At 40.8% G+C, this 17,455-nt stretch overlaps 1 protein-coding gene across 1 annotated transcript in view; it reads left to right on the forward strand.

Moving 5' to 3' along the window:
- pde8b (phosphodiesterase 8B) overlaps positions 1 to 17,455 on the forward strand; it is a 105,928-nt gene that overhangs the window by 83,730 nt on the left and 4,743 nt on the right. Inside the window, exons 15-19 of the mRNA XM_048595323.1 lie at positions 1,763 to 1,834; positions 4,611 to 4,746; positions 9,753 to 9,951; positions 13,489 to 13,706; positions 14,532 to 14,670. Of these exons, the coding sequence (XP_048451280.1) occupies positions 1,763 to 1,834; positions 4,611 to 4,746; positions 9,753 to 9,951; positions 13,489 to 13,706; positions 14,532 to 14,670 (764 nt within the window). The remainder of the gene's footprint in view (positions 1 to 1,762; positions 1,835 to 4,610; positions 4,747 to 9,752; positions 9,952 to 13,488; positions 13,707 to 14,531; positions 14,671 to 17,455) is intronic.

Consider the following 17,455-nt stretch of genomic DNA (forward strand, 5'->3'; position numbering starts at 1 on the left):
TTTTCCTCACATCCCCAGTAATCCTCTGCTTGAATCTATGACCCTGGTCTTTGAACTCTCTACCAAGGGAAACAGGTTCCTCCTGTTTACCCAATGTCTACCTCTCACAATTTTGTGTACCTCAATCATGCCACCTCTCAGCCTTCTTTGTTCCAAGGAAAACAACCCCGATCTCTCCTTATACCTATAGCTACAATTCTCCACACCTTGCAACATTCTGGCAAATCTACCTGCTCAGTAAATACTTACAGTGATCTAGTCTCCACAACTGTCTGGCGTAGAGATAACACAGTGTAGAGCTGGAGGAACACAGGCCAGGCAGCATCAGAGGAGCAGGAAAGTTGACATTTTGGGTTGGGAAGGGTCCCAATCCGAAACATCAACTTTCCAGTTCCTCTGATGCTCCCTGGCCTGTGTTCCTCCAGCTCCACACTGTGTTAACCCTGACTCCAGCATCTGCAGTTCTTATTATCTCTGGGTTAGAAAGTTCCAGAGAATCACTATCCTCAGACAGGAAATTCCTTCGCATCTCAAGTTTTAAATCGTGTCCCCTTTTTCTGTAACCACATCCCTTAGTTTTGAGGTATATCCCTTGGTTTAAGATTCTCCCACTAAGTGGATCTTCTCAGCTTTTACTCTGTCAAGCTCCCTCAGAATTTTGTATGATTCAGTAAGATCACGTTCATTCTTCTGAACTCTATTGAATACAGGCCTAACCTATTTAGCCAGTCTAGATACAGGTACCCAACCTTTCCCAAAGAGGTAACTTACTTCTCCCAAAGGATGCCTTACCTGAGATTGCCTTATGTCCTCCAAAGGTGTCCGAGCACCAGGTGAAAAAGGGTACCTCGGTCTCTCTTAAAGGGTGCCCTGGTTATCCAAATGAATTTACAAGATTCAGACCAGCTCTTATCTGACCTAATCTTCAACTTTCCAGTTCAGGCACTAACTCCACCAAAATTATACCAGAGAGGAGGTGACTGATGATTTAAACAGCCAACTACCTCCATAAAACATGCTTTGCATAAATCCCAAGCCAACTCAGTTTCTGCCCCCAGGTGCAGTATTCAGGGATGGGATTTTTAATTTCCAATCACCGCCATTGCATTCAGAGGCTCCCCATTCTGCTGAAAATCTGGACAAGGTGCCACAGTGGCTAGCACTGCTGCCTCACAGTGCCTCAGACCTGGGTTGTATTCTAACCTTCGGTGACTGTCTGGGTGGAGTTTACACATTCCCCGTGTCTGCATGGATTTCCTCCAGGTGCTCTAGTTTCTTCCCACAATCCAAAGATGTATGGGTTAGGTGGATTGGCCATGCTAAATGCAGGTATATGGGGATGGGGGCGGGTTGATTTGGGTGGGATCTTCTTCGTAGTGTCAGTGAGGACTTGATGGGCCGAATGGCCTCTGTCTGCACTGTAGGTTTTCCTTTACGATCAATAATTTTGAAAAGAAATTATTAAAATTATTAAAAGAAGTCTGGTTGATGGATCTTTTTGTTCCAAGTCTAATATAGAGAAAGCATATAACTGGCCACATCAGGAACAAGGTAAAACAACTAATGTTGTGACCCATGGAGTAATACAACTGGAGAAAGACGGTGCACTACTCCCATCTCAGTCATATCACTGGCGCCACAAAATAGTCTTCTCCAACAGATTTTGTAAACATAATAAACAACTTAGATAATGAATGACAGTGAGTAATGCAGTGAGCTTGTACATGTGATTATATTCCCCTGTTTTTGTTGTATTAAATAGCTTACCGTCAGACCGAGAAGTCAGAGGTGCCATTATGGACGTCTCTTGATGGACAGATTGAAGAAGAACCAGGTACCTTACAAAGATGTTTCACTGACAAGATTTCCAAATTTTTTTTTAGTTAATTTCTAGCAGTTGCCTTTATTTTTTTTCCCCCTTTTCAGTCTTCCAATCCAGTGCACTATTAACTGAATAGGCAACATTGCATCTAAGTATGTCAGTAGCAGGTGTGCGAGAATAGTTTGGGTTCAGAATGTCCCCTCCCTGGTAGAGAAATACCTTCCTCTCACTCAGCTTTCACCCTGCCAGCCAAGCCCAGGATCTGACTATCAACATGTGAGAAGTTGTTAGCACTCACCTATCACTAAGCATTTTAATGCATTAGTAAATTATTAAGACATAGAGCTTGAATGTTTTGCTAAGAATGAAGAGACTATATACAGTCTCCACCACTAACACTATCCAAATCACTGCTGAAGTCAAGCAAAAGGACTAGCCATCACTGCTGCCATAACAACTTTCATTTATATAGCCCTTGACTGATAAAGTGGGCAAAGATGCATCATAGGAAGATCATAAGCAGGAGTTGACACCAAACCAGATGAGATATTAGGACAGATGTTAAATTTTATACAGAGTTTAAAATCAAAACATTGATCAAACGGGATCAATGTAGGTCATTGAGCACAGGAGTGAATCCAGAACTAACAAAGGCATTTGTGAGGGTTTTTACATCAGATTAGCAGTATCTCATGTTGTTACAAAGGTGGAAGTAGGCAGTCTTAGTGACTACCATAGGTCTCAATTAAAAAGCACTACTTACATTAAGCACACAAAATTTTTCAGATAGTTTACTAAGTACTCACCCATTTAAATAGTCCAGCTGACTTCAGGCTATATTAGATATTCAAACAGTTTCAATCAGCTGTCCAGAGTTCATTAAATGCAATTAATTCAATATTGATATTCGAGATGCAATTTCTAATAGTTAGAAGTGCTAATTGTTAAATGAAATTCCATGTACATTTTATAAACATTGTTGGTAACTTGCCTTTCATGGTTTTATAAAGCACTGTACAAAGTGAGTATAATCACATGAGGACAAACATATCCACTATAAACAGTGAAGAATGTCCTGTTGATTGAAAATGTGCAGGGTGCTGGTAGTCTGGAAATTCCCTGTATCTTTTCGCTTAAAAATGATTCCAGAAAGACTCTAAATGAGGGCCAAATTGCCCGTGTACTACAAATATCTGTGGCTGGAAAATTCTTTAGGGCTTGCTCCTGTTCCATCAGCAATACACCACTGGAAGTGAAGCAGGAACTCGGTTTTCCAATGAATACCTGGCACTAGGAGCAGATCCAAAGGGTTTTCCAGCCTCTGTTCATGAGGTTTTAGTTGACTGCTGTATGAAGTTGAATAACGTGTTGTTTGTTTGTGATTTGATTTGTTTAATTGCTTTTAAATAAGACCGAGATCACCTGGGTTTCTTTACCAGGGTGCATGGAGAGATTGATTGTGTAAACTGCACTGAAACACATGGGGCAACTGACAAATGGTGATATGAGTGAAAATTAGGGCAAAATGCCCTTTTAATTTGAAGCTGAGCTAATATACACCACCGAAAGTGACAGGGCTCTTCCTTGGACTTTTTTTTTAAATTAGCAAACTGCGGCACAGATAGAAATGTCACAATTCACCTGTGTGCCCCTCAAGTCAGGGAGACTTAAATCAGCCAGGATTCATTTTCAGTGAGTCCTGTTGGAAAATGTGTGAATATCAGGCGAGGACAGGAATGGGCTCAATTGTGACATATCTGCAGTGGAATGGCCTGCTGAAACCTCAGAATCAACCCACTTTCTCTCTCAGTGCATGCTCAGTACTTTTCTGGGACAGGCGGTCACATAAATGTCTGAGGGAGATGGCTTTTGAAAAAGGATCAGGTACACTTCCAACCTCACACCCACTTTTCATCCACAAAGATCTTACACCAGGAACCCATCAGCCCTTTTCATTCCAACAAAGAAATGAAAGGACAGCCAGAATCAGGACAAAATCCTGAAACAGCTGTATTGGTGCACCTACACTACAGGGTTCAATAAGATGGTTCATCACAACCTTCCCAAGGGAAATTAGGACAACAAATGCTGGCCCAACTAGTCATGTGATGTGAAATGATTTTAAAAACTTACTGATGTTAAAATTTTCATCCAGGTTTGAATTCTGCCCCAAGTCCTGGTTAAGATATAGGCTGAAAAATACTCCTTTGTGTGAATACTCAGTGCTTCCTTACATTGCTCTAAAAACAGAAAGTGCAAATAACTGAAGATCAGAAAGGGTGTTTATTACAGAAGATTGACAAAGCTAGCCATGTTTTCTGGCTAATTCAGGATTTTCCCCTCTACAGATGCCTTGGTGCTCTTCATAGAAAGAGAGTGAAAACCACACAGAAATGTCAATGGAGTTGTTTTCACAACTCCTGTCTGCTGGTTTCAGTAGGACAGTGGCAGAGCCTTGGATGCAGCCTGCCCGTCTGACCTTAGGGGGAAGATGTATGATGTTGAAAAACTTGAGATAAGGAAAGAAGAAGAAGACAGTTGTCCTTATTCCAAGGAATAAATTTGGCTCAGTAATAGCTACCAACAAGTTGATATTACTACATTGACACCTGTGCACCATTGCAAAAATAACATCCAGTTAAACGTCCAACCTGCCCTGTCTAGCTCTAGTAGATGGTTCAGAATGGGGGACTGCTACAAAAATGTCTGTTTCCCAATGCAATGTGTTTCGCATAAATACACTTTATATTGGTTTGTGCTCTGTTGTTCCTTTTCTTTATTCTGTCAGACCTACAGCAAAATTCCAGCCATCTTGCCATGCCAGTTGCCCTTAGCGATGTGCCACCTCACGTAGCAGAATTGCTTGAAGATGAAGAAAGCTGGGACTTCAATATTTTTGAGCTTGAGACTAGAACTAACAAAAGGTGGGTGCCAGTATTGAATTGTGTGGCCCTATGGCTAAATGAAGGAGATTCTTTGGCTTTCCTTGTATTACCTGTTGATCGTGAAATATACTCATTCTCTCTGATCTTTTCATTGAATGTTTGGCAGTAATTAAAGGGGAATAGCGAGTACTTTTTTCTAAGATAATATTCTTTCTGACCTTCATTTATTCACTCCTGAATTTTCTGAAACTGATTACAATTAATTAATTTTAACTGCATGCTTGTATTTAATCATGGACCATTTGGTTCAGTGAAGTATTTAATTAATTGGTTTACCTTTTCATTGAAAATCTGCTTGGACTTGATTTCAGTGGTGTAATTATCAAGTGCATTGTATTCTGCTGGTTACCATTACAAAAACAGAGTAAAATAAGCTGTTAAAAAATAAAAAAGTTTCCATGGGAAAGTGCAGGGTTGCAAGTTATCGATGTACATACACCCATTCACTGCAGAATAAATTGTGCTTCCAGAGTCAACTGACATTCCACTGCATTACAACAGTGATTACATACTAAAAATACTTAATTGAGTTTAAGATTATTTGGGAATTCCTAAAGATGTGGATGACAATATATAAATGTAGGCTTTGTTTTTGAAATGAAAGATAAATTAGACGTGAGTGAACAGAAGCTATTTTAACACCACTGTGTGTTTTGCTCCCATCATAATGGGCAGAAAGGTGATGCAAAATTATAAATGAATGTCTATGAAGTTGGAAATGACCATTCTAAACATCACAAGCCCAGTTTTCACTCCTAGGTCTGGACTGCAGGGATAGCATATTTGCCAGCCCTGCAAACCTGGCCCTGGGGAAAAAGTGTCCCGGAACATCAGGTTTGCATTCCTCAAGAGGTGGGCAGAGCAACTCTAGGATGAGACTGCTAGTTGTGGAAGTAGGTTTGTGAGCAAGGCCAGCCTCTGTGAGCAAGGCCAGCCTCTGTGCAATGGCACGATAATGCAGTTTAAGGCAGTTTTTCCTCCCAACCAATCACTGCTCACACTCACTCTTGCCTACACCCTCCCCACACACCATCTACGGCAACCCTCTGCCACCTCATTGCCTCCATGCCCCTCTACATACCTCCACATTGCAACTCATTTCCTCTATGCCAACCTGTGGCCCTGTACCCACTTCCCTGACCCTTTATACGGCCCATGCTAACCTGTGTCCCTGCATCCATCACCTGGGACCTTTATAGCCCTATGCCAACTTAGTGCAACTTTATACCAATCGCGCCCTACCACCGTTTGCCCCTCCCTCACCCCCACCTCCCCATATTATCACACCTATTTTACACAATGGGTAAGCCCTAGGAGAGACAAAGCATAAAATGAGGTTGTGTCTATTAATTATGACACTTTTTAAAAAGTTACTGATTTTAAAAAAATCAATACATCAAAATTCTTTCACCTAATGTTTTATGAAAACAAACTTTTGTATTCTAGATAATTTGACAATTTTGGGAGTTCTTCCTTAGCTTTGACAGTTCTTTGACATATTTTCAGTTCCAGTTTTATGTATGATTTAAGTGCATTCATGTGCACAAAGGGTATCTGACCCCTCTCCCCAGCAAGACCATCTAGCTCCCCCTAGAGAGTACCTAAGGCATCCTGGGATCACATCCACAGGAGATGACACCTATCCAAAGGAGAATGCTGACCTTTCAAATGAAATTCACTGAAACGAAGCTGCTCTGACCTGATCTGCCCTGTGCATTCTGCAATCCAGACAGCAGGAATAGCAAAGTCCGATTTAAAAGGTGATAGCTGACCATCTGAATGGCCAAGTGTCTCGGGGAACTGCGTATGCAGGAAGCTCAGGACATCCACAACCCCACCCCCATGAAAATGAGAAATTACATGTGTGGGGGATGGACTTGCAACTCTCTGGGATTTGTCAGTAATTCACCAAGATGGAGACGATCTCTGTCATGATGAAAATCTGGGCCTGTGTAAAATGGTTGTTGCAGACACCGTCTAAACTTACTATCCCAGACACGAAATAAAGTCTCAGAGACTGAAAAATCTCAAGATTCAGAACATTCGGATATTTGGCAAGTCTGTTCATTTTCAGGTCAGATACAATAATTATTTGTACCAATTGAAAAATCAGGAAAATCTACAAAAGCAAACAGTGAAAAAAATGATTACAACGTTGTGTGTTGTGGCTGCAGTTTAAATTAATCTGTCCAACATGTAAATATTCTCCTGTGATATGGGGACAAGGAGGTATGATGGCCAGCCTCTATTATTTGGCATCTAAGATGAAATAGATGCTGATGGAAGTTTGTAATCTAGTCATCTTTGTGTGGCAGTCTTGACAGTCTGGTTCTTGAGCCAAACAGGTCCTTGTGCCTCTTACTGCTTGATTAAGCACACCGCCAGGCCAATGTGTAAGAGCCCTGGTTTGTCAAGTTGGGGTGGCACGGTGGCTCAGTGGTTAGCACTGCTGCCTCACAGCGCCAGGGACCCGGCTTCAGTTCCACCCACGGGCGACTGTCTGTGTGGAGTTTGCACATTCTCCCCGTGTCTGCGTGGGTTTCCTCCGGGTGCTCCGGTTTCCTCCCACAGTCCAAAGATGTGCAGGCAATGTGAATTGGCCATGCTAAATTGTCCATAGTGCCCAGGGGTGTTTAGGTTAGGTGAGTTAGACAAGGAAAATGTAGGGGTAGGGGAATGCATCAGGGTGGGATGCTCTTTGGAGGGGCGGTGTAGACTTGTTGGGCCAAATGGCCTGTTTCCACACTGTAGGGATTCTATGAAAAAGTTGCGGGAGTGTTACCACTGGTTTGTTTGGTTGGCCTGTTGTAGCTAGTTTAATATCTGCACTTAATTACATGCTGTACCAACTTGCACCTTACTTTCTGGACTTAGGCAAGCAGGGATAGTAAGTGTTTTCCTTATTATGTAAATCTCCACTCAAACACTGTCTTTGAAGTTTGTTCCGTAGCCTGTTTTGGAGAATGTTAAACTCGATGTGGGATTTCCATGCTGGTCGGACACCTGGCTGACTTTCAAAATAAAACTCCCCTGCCAATCCTAGATGCAGCCAACAGAATTTAGCTCTCCATTGTCAGTCCTTACTCATCACTCAGGACCCCAATGGGGGAAACGCTGTCCCCAAAAGTCAATCGGAGGCTGGCAACTCTACAGTGCCAATAGGAGCAATGCCAGTTCCTGTAGTGCTGCATGGACTTCATCAAGGATCCTCACTGAATCCATGGGCTTAGATGAGAGCAGTGAGGGTGGTTGGCTAATGCAGGCAGAGGGGGTCATGCAGAGGGCAAGGCAGGAAGGCTTTCAGCACCTCTGTCAACCCCTTCCTTTGTAATTTACCATCAGATACAGAGTGTCTGGCAATGAGGGATCCTGTCCCCCCAGCACCTCTATCCCCTTTTTACCCTTGACCCTGCCCACCACTCCCTGTCCGTTCTCCTCCCTCATCCTATCCTGCTCACCCTCCCATCCTGCTGGGACATTCCGCACTCCCATTCTCCCACCACGTTCCTGCTTCCCCTCAGTCCTCTCCCCTCCCTCCTCACCCTCTCCTCTTCCCCTTCCCTCCAGCTGACAATGTACCCAGATATATTCAGCTCCTCCACCATCAACGCTCAGTAGCAGCAATGTGTCTAACTTGCATTCAGAACCTCACCAAAGATCCTCAGACAGTACCTTCCAAACACACAACCACTTCCATGTAGAAGGACAAGGGCAGCAGATACATGAGAACACCACCACCTCAAGCCATTCACCATCCTGACTTGGAAATATATCATTGTTCCTTGACTGTCGCTGAGTCAAAATCCTGGAGCTCCCTCCCAATATCATTGTGAGTGTACTGATGCCAAATGGACTGCAGTTTTTTCAAGAAGGCAGCTCACCACCACCGTCTCAGGGGTAGCAAGGGATGGACAGTAAATGATTGCCTGGCCAGCATCATCTGTATTCCATGAACAATTTTTTTAAAAAAGTGGCAACTTCCACAATGCACAAAGTTTGAATTCCAGTTTAGCTGGCTGCACATTTCATCAACAAACTTCAAGAAAACCAAGGCAGTGATTGCTATTAGAGAGTGTGTCAGATTACAGTTCCAAATATAAAAAAATACGGCAGGCACACAAAATTGAAAATGCCTGCAGAGCTAGTATGGGAACATTCTGAAAGGAAATAATTCAAACAAGTTTTTTTTTGTAAATTCATAACATTATTGCGCAAGGTCCAATTGAGTTGTTGAAGTCGAAGTTGTATTCAATGCAAAATGACTTGTTTGATGCTGGTGAATTCAGGGAATTCTCGTTTAAAGATGTGGATCTGTTTCTGAAAATCACAACTTAAAATGAAATGACTCTTAAGAAAATCATAAGTACGCATAGAAATCAACTCTAAAATTAGAGTTTGATTCCTTTCAACATTTCTTACAAGGACAAAATAAAATACAAGTTGAAATACTGTACTATACAGCTGCAAGCACCAGTCATTCCTAACAGAATAATTTGCTATATAACATACAACCAAGGATAAAGGAATCACAATGCACAAGAGATGTGAAATGCTTAAAGAATAATCACACCTCTGGTCTAGTAGTTCTAGATTGACCAGGCTCCATCTAGAGACAGAGGTTGGTCAATGCAGGTTGCAGCTGATGTCCCAGGATTACCTGCCCTGACCAACATTTGCCACTAGAAGAGAAGCCAGGAGCCAAGAAAATGGAGTGGCAGAAGAACAGACCCTATGGAGGCAGATGAGAACAATGGGAGGGATGTAAGGCCAAGAAGAAAGGTTAGGCAGTGTGCAGGGGCAAGAGGTGAAATTGGAAGTACTAGTGGAAAAGGTTATGCCACATTGTAGGCCACAGAAAAGAGACCTGGAGCAAACAATGTTAAAGTGAAACTGGTGACTGCTTTATTACATTGACACAATGTTGTGGGAACTTACTGTAGTTGCTAATCTGCTTTGTAAACATAATCTTTTCTTTATCGTTTTAGGCCATTGCTTTATCTTGGTTTAAAAATCCTAACACAGTTTGGAGTATGTGAATTTTTGAACTGTTCAGAAAAGACTCTAAGATCATGGCTACAGCTCATAGAGACCAATTATCATGCATCAAATTCATACCACAATTCAACACATGCTGCTGATGTATTACACGCTACAGCATATTTCCTGCGAAAGGACCGAGTCAAGGTAAATTTTTCTACTAACTGCTCCGAATACATTGAAGTCTTACTGTAGCAGTTAGTTATGATGTACAATAGTGGAGATATAGAAAATCAACTAAATTTATTAAAATTAGCCAAAAATTAACTAAATTAGCTAAGTTTCTGAAATATTCTATCACGATGTTTAAATGTCTCTGTTTCTGCATTTTATATTTTTTTGAATAGCATAATTTAACACATCAATTACTGATTGTTTTGACTTTGTCAACACTAACTCACCAAAGTGGCAGCTTGTGCTCCAATAAGATGTCTGGATATTTGTTCTGAGGGAAGCTGGGTATGATTGGTCGAGACAAAACATTTTTTGTCTACAGCGCAAAAGTCACTGCCACACCACTTCAGTGAGCTGCACGAAGAGAGCATGGAAGGAATCATGGGAGCCAGGAGCACCTTTTAACGCAAGGACAAAGCTGAGGTCATAGGCCTTAGTACAGATTGATTTTTTTTATTACATGTAAACCAGAATTATATCTTTGATGCAAAGTCTGTTTCGTTTGTTAGAGGCTTTGCTCTTCTGATATGCGAGAATTAATTTTCTATTAAAGAATGGTGAGCTACAAATTTCTTTCTTCCCAGTTTTATTAACATGTTGCTGGTTGTGATCTTTCTGTGCCCAATCCCCTTGAGGCAGGTAGCTTGGACTTCATACTATCTCCTGATTTGTCTGATGGTAATATTCAGCTGGGCATTACCCAAAATGGCTGGCTGGCAGAACGCTTAAGCATCTGCAAAGTTGGCACATGTGCTAACTAGTTTGACAGCTTAAAGGTAACCTGCACACTTAAACAGGAGCTACACTCAGTGGAAGCTGTTTCTGACCGCCAGTACTGAAATTGGCTGCAATGAGGAATTGACTAACTAGAGCACCAGGAAAACGAGAGCGCTCGAGGTTTCACAGCTGTTCTGCTGCAGGCCTTAGTGATGGAGACCTACAGGAGGAGAGAGGCTATATTTCCATAGAGGGTGCTAGGAGGCCCTCTTGAAAATTTCCAAAAGGAAGAAGAGAAGTAGAAAGGGGGGTCAACACTGGAGTCTTGTCTCCAGGACATGGCAGCAAGAAGTTCACTGACCTTATCCTGCTGGCCGAGGTCAATGAAAATGTCTCCAAAGGCTATCTCACACTCATCAAATGCCAATTCTCACATTGCTCATTGCACCATTTTTCCCTTCGTTCATCAGTCAGCAGTCTGGTCAGGCCTAACATTCAGGCATTTCCCCTTACCCTCCCACACTTTTCCAATAACGTAAACCTCACACTCGCCTCTCATAGCCTCCACAAAGTATTCAGCTGCAAATAGGCACAACACCTAAACTGAGTGAAATGCAGTCATTGACATTTGTCCCGTTTTGCAGGACAAGGTCATGCACAATCATAGGGAGCACAGCAGAGCAGAACCAGCATCACTGAAGCCCTATTTAAAAGATTACATTCCAGATAATGGGCTGGCTGTGAAAGACCAAAGCCAACTGGCTTTCTGAAGAACTACCATCAGGCCAGTGTCAGGAGGTGGGGGAGAGAGCTATTCTATAGCACCGTCACTTAATCTGACACTAGCCACTACCATTAAGATACTTGCACTGCAGCAGCTTGAGAAGGTACTGTAGGGTTGTGATCTGCATAGGGTAAATCGTCAGGCATGAGTGGGCTGCAGCTGGGTAAGAGTGAAACATAGTTAGTGTAGCAGTTCACTGGGAGGTTGCTTTAAAGACACTGATGAGGACTTCAGTGGGATGACAAACTGGAAAATGCTGATAAGGATGCACACCAAGATACTGGGTGAATTGGCACACCTGCAGAAAGCCTGTTGTAACCTTCAAGGAACATGGAAGAGCCTGGTTTCAATGTGGAATAGGGCTTTGCACAAGAGTTCGGAGACCATCCTTCCCACTGCGTAAGTGGTGACTGCAGTATTCAGTTGTTCAATTGGCATTGAGATAGATAATATATTTCAATTTAACAGTGCCAGCACTCTTTGTTTCTTCACCAGGAGATCCACCCATTTTCATAAAATCATGAGGGCATGGATAGGGTAAGTAGACAAGGTCTTTTTCCCAGGTTGGAGAAGTCCAAAACTAGAAGGCATAGTTTTAAGCTGAGAGGGGAAAGATATAAAAGGGACCTAAGGGGCAACTTTTTCATGCAGAGCGTGGTGTGTTTATGGAATGAGCTGCCAGAGGAAGTGGTGGAGGCTGGTACAATTACATTTAAAGGGCATCTGAATGGATATATGAATAGGAAGGGTTTAGAGAGATTCAGGCCAAATGCTGGCAAATGGGACTAGATTTATTTAGGATATCTGAATGGTATGGACTAGTTAGACTGAAGGGTCTGTTTCCGTGCTCTATATATCTATGACTCTATGACTTCAATTCCACAAATTAGGAATTGACTGTTTAACTTTGGAAAAAGACACAACCTTGACCATCAAAATCAAATTGGTTGTGTTAGATTGGAAGAGGTTAAATGGAAATGCACACGCAGTCTGAGGGTTACATCTTGCCCAACTAGCTCACGTACAAGGGCTATGGGTAAAGAGACCCTCAGCAGCCAAATCAACACATGCCCCCTCATGGTCACATTCCTTAGAAAGGTGCCCAATTTCTGGGGGCACAGCTTGAGAGAAAAATGTGCAGCTCATGCTTAAAGTGGAATCACATCACAAAGGTGTACAGCTCATTGAAACAGGGAAAGTCATAAGTCAGATCTCTACCTGAGAGTGAAGTATGACATGATGGTATGAGTGGGCATTCCAGCATTACTTATAGTAACGTTGACAAAGAAGTTATAGAGTCTCAAATTCTGCCATCTTTATTATTTTGCAACGTGGACACCTGTGACGGGCAATCTTCAGGTTCACAGTGACCCTATTATTCCAGTTTTGGAAACTATCACAATTCCAGTGCCTTACCAAAGCATTGCCCTAGATGAGTTCACATTCACTAAGAAAAAGGCAGAAACTTTATGGGAGTAAATCTGTTTGCTGAACTTGGCTTCATACTTGAAGAGTCTGCCCAAGCACACGTTAATGTTATCAATGACATGGAATATACGCATCGGTATCCTTCCGTCTTGTGTGACTGGTCCTTCCATCTGAAACAGAAGTTACATCAAGTAAGACTACTCCATGTCCAGTGAGTAAATCAAAGCAAATCAGGTCCTTATCCTTAGAAACCTTGGAAATCCTTAGAAACAAAACTCCACATACGCAGTGTTTGGTAGTGTATATCTCCAGATCTTAGTGAAAAAGAAAAATCCCTTTTGATGAAAGATGAATACCCTCAGCATTTTTCACAAGTGATTCTGCTGTAATTCACATTATCATGAGAAGATCTTTAAATGCCCAAGCCCATGTTATAATTATTTTGGTGATATGGTTACTATCTTTAGATGTCTTTTACCTTGCACATGAATAGCAATTTTTTTGCATAAAACCATTTAACAATGTGTTCATTTAACCTGGAATCAGTATATGCAGTTGCTGATTTATTGCTGTATTTTCAGGGAAGTTTAGATAAGCTGGATGAGGTTGCAGCACTCATTGCAGCCACAGTACATGATGTGGACCATCCAGGGCGCACCAACTCCTTCCTGTGTAATGCAGGAAGTGAGTTGGCTGTACTATATAACGATACGGCAGTCCTGGAAAGTCATCATGCAGCCCTGGCTTTCCAGCTCACAGCTGGAGACGACAAGTGCAACATCTTCAAAAACATTGAAAGGTTAGATTTGCTGATCAATGGATTATTAAGTTCACTGAATATTCCCAGTTCCATATGTATATTTAGTTTGTTAAATCATATTGTCTGTAAACTCTATTGGTAAAAAGTAGGAATCTGAGGTATTTTCTTTCCTTTCACTCTTCTGAGGAATGACAAAGTTAAAGAATATTAATAAATTATATAATATGTTTATAATATTACATACATTACCTTTAATGCAGTAAAATATCTTATGGCACTTAGCAGGAATGTATTGTCACCAAGCCAAAGAAGATGATTTTAGGACAACTAACTAAAGGTTTCCTTTAGTTTTGAGGAAGGGTCACCGGACCCGAAACGTTAACTCTGATTTTTTCTTCACAGACGCTGCCAGACCTGCTGAGCTTTTCCAGCAAGTTCTGTTTTTGTTCCTGATTTACAGCATTCACAGTTTTTTCGGTTTTTATTAAAAATTTCCTTAAATAGATTTTAAAGAATATATTAAAGGAAGAGAGAAAAAGATTTAGGAAGAGCATTCCAGAACTTAGGATCTAAAGGGCAGATAGCATGAACAATATAGGAGTTGATGAAAATAATGGGCAGCTAAAGATGTGCTGGTACATGAAGTCAGTCCTACATTCATGATGGCTGAAGCATCACAATTAAACACTCAAAGGGGACTTAGATAATAAAACAGAGTCATTATATTAACTGTTACTAGATGGTTAAAAAAATTTAGAATTTTTAAAAAATTAAATAGCAACAAAACTTTGCCACAAGATTAAACTACTACTGAACAAACAACAAAATGTCAGGAAATAATCATGTGTCCAATTTGTTTTCCAGGAATCAATTTCGGACGTTGCGACAAGCAATCATTGATATGGTTTTGGCTACAGAGATGACAAAGCATTTTGAACATGTGAACAAATTTGTGAACAGCATCAACAAACCTATGACTTCTATTGAGGAGACAAGCTCAAATGTAAGGTCTAAACCTCAGCATCCTCATGTATCAGTGACATGGAATTCACTGGCAATCAAGATGTCCAAAAACTAAATACACTCTATAAAATTTATCTATATTATTATAGCACAAATGTTACCCTTAATTGATTTCATGGCAGTAATTTAATCTCAAGACTCATTGGCAATTTGATTATAAACTTACAAGCTTCCTGCACATAGTTGATGACATTAGCTGAGCCTTTTGATTGGTCTATATATGCCCAGGTTCACATCATTGTGTGCACCTTGCTTCTGTTATCAGCATCTGAGATGTATACTGAGAAAACATGTTTCAGTTTTGGAGTTGGGTGACAAGGATAAGGCAACAAACTTTTGTGCAACCCTGGTATCTGTTGCGAAGGCAGTGGCTGATTTATCTGTTGTTCTGTATAGCTATTGGGCAAGGAGATCCAGGATTTTGGACCCAGAAGCAATGATAAATATTCAATTCAGAATGTTCTGTTACTTTGACAGAGAAATGTAGGCAATGATGTACCGATGCAAATGCTCCTCTTATTCTCCTAGATGATAAAATGTGTGGTTTTGGGATTTGCTTCAATCCATCCTGTATTTTTGCTGAGAGAGTGGCATAATGGTATTGTCATTAGACTATTAATCCAGAGGCCCAGCTAAGTGCTGCAGGCACTCGAGTTTGTCTCCCACCGTGGCAGCCAGTGGAATTTAAATTCATTCAGTAAACCTGGAAGCAAAAGCTAGTCTCTGTAATGGACACCACAAAACTGTTACCAACTGTTGTAAAATCACATCTGATAAACCTGCCATCCTTTATTGGTCAGGATTACAATTGGCTCCAAATCCACAGTAATATAGTTGACTCTTCACTAGCTTCTGAAAGAGCCTAGCAAACCATTCAATTCGAAAGCAGTAAAGGATGGATATAGATAATAGCCTTGTCAGCAACACCCACAATCCATGAAAGGATCAAGAAAATTCTAACCTTCAGTCATCATTCCTAATAATATTTACTACCCAATATTATTCATTTAATAACATAATTGTGTTTTACTAGTATTTTCTGAACAAATTGCTTTACTCTGTCTTTCATTTTATGATGAGAAATGCAAGTTGTTCTTGAAATAAATGCCACAATTTAATAATCCCAGTAGATTTTTTATAATTTTTGATTATTTATTATTGTAAAATTCATTTCGCATACATTTGTGATGGGATCTAAAGCATATCATATAAAGGTATTTGCTTAATGCTGCCACAATTACCTGTTAATGGGAGGAAACCCTGTAGCTGGCCTTAAGTATCTTAAGTACCATGTGTTCTGTTCTTCCACCTTCCAGACCATGTAACAATAAAAATAGTGTTACAAATATTTCACATCCACCTGATCATGCAGTTAAATGGTCCTGTTAAATGAATCATCTAAAAGATATTACCACAGACAAGGCTCCCTTAATACAGAGCTGGAACAACGGCCTTGATTTTTGTACTCAAGGCCTGGAGTGGGGTTTGAACCCATAAGCAGACGACACAGAGAAAAAGTGCTGGTAGCCTAGTGACAGCTGACACTTTGGAATGCAGGACTGTTCAAAACTGAGGAAGATTATCTTGATCTATTGAATCGGAACTGATGATTTCAGGCTTAATACACCACTTCTCAAACCTTTACCAGGGCTATTTTCCAAATACTTATCTTTTAATCTCTTGAAATTTTAAAATATCCCCAGTCTCCCTTGGTGACTGTTTCATGTATTCAACATCCTTTGTGTAAAGCAGTGTAAATTTTAACTTAGACAATGGTGGTGCCTGACTATCCCTGCTTTAAGAGTCCTTTTTCCAAGTTTGATTTAGAAGCCACTTCTCAAATCCTTTAAATATAGGCCATTTCTGTTTGTAGTGCTGGACAATCAAACTGGCTTTGCTCACTGAGAAATGCCCAAACCTTAGTGATTTGATAATTAGCTAGCTACATCTTCTCCTTCCCAACTCACAAGCTCAACAGGCTCCCTACTGCAGATTAGAACTGATTTAGAAGTTTCAGTTCCACTTCCTCCTCACTTGATGGCCCATGTGTTTGTGCAAGTATTCCTATGGGTTTTGTCCACAATAGTATACGTTTCCTTAAGAGCACTTGGTTGCCACATGACCTTGTATTTTTACCCAGGTTTAGTAATCCAGGACAAAAATTACTTCAGCAGAAAAGAAGGATTTTGACAAGATTTTTTAAATAAGTTATAAGTGGAGAGGTTTAGGAAAGGAATTATAGACCAGTCCATGATTAGCCTAAAGGGGGCAGGGTGTATACTTAATAACAGAGACAAAAATAGTTTGTTACAGATTACAAAGACACAGAAAATTCCAGAAGTAAAGATTTGTGAACTGAAGTTTAAAGACATACATAAAGGCTTTAAGTGCAATGAGAAAAAGGTCAGTATGAGCTAACATAGAAAGGAGTGGTGGCTCAGCTTAACTTAATGTTGGGCAGGATAAGTAGAGCGGATTTTGAATAAAAACATCAAAATTGGCTTTAATTTAGCACTAAATTTAAAATCTGATATAATAACTGGCAAAGGGAATGGAAATGTCACATGATGTTGTCTTCTACCAATTTTGCAGCAAAAGTACAATGTCGATACAGCACAGAACAAATTTCACATTGGATCTGATCCGTTTCCACATGAGCTCGCAGTGCTCAGTGTTAACACTGGTATCACAGTCAAGAAAATTCTCAATTACCTCACATTCTTCTTGAGTGTTGATGTCACTAGGAAGCTTGAGAAAGCACTTCT

The sequence above is a fragment of the Rhincodon typus genome, chromosome 3, assembly GCF_021869965.1.
Source record: "Rhincodon typus isolate 14 chromosome 3, sRhiTyp1.1, whole genome shotgun sequence".
Classification (NCBI taxonomy): domain Eukaryota; kingdom Metazoa; phylum Chordata; class Chondrichthyes; order Orectolobiformes; family Rhincodontidae; genus Rhincodon; species Rhincodon typus.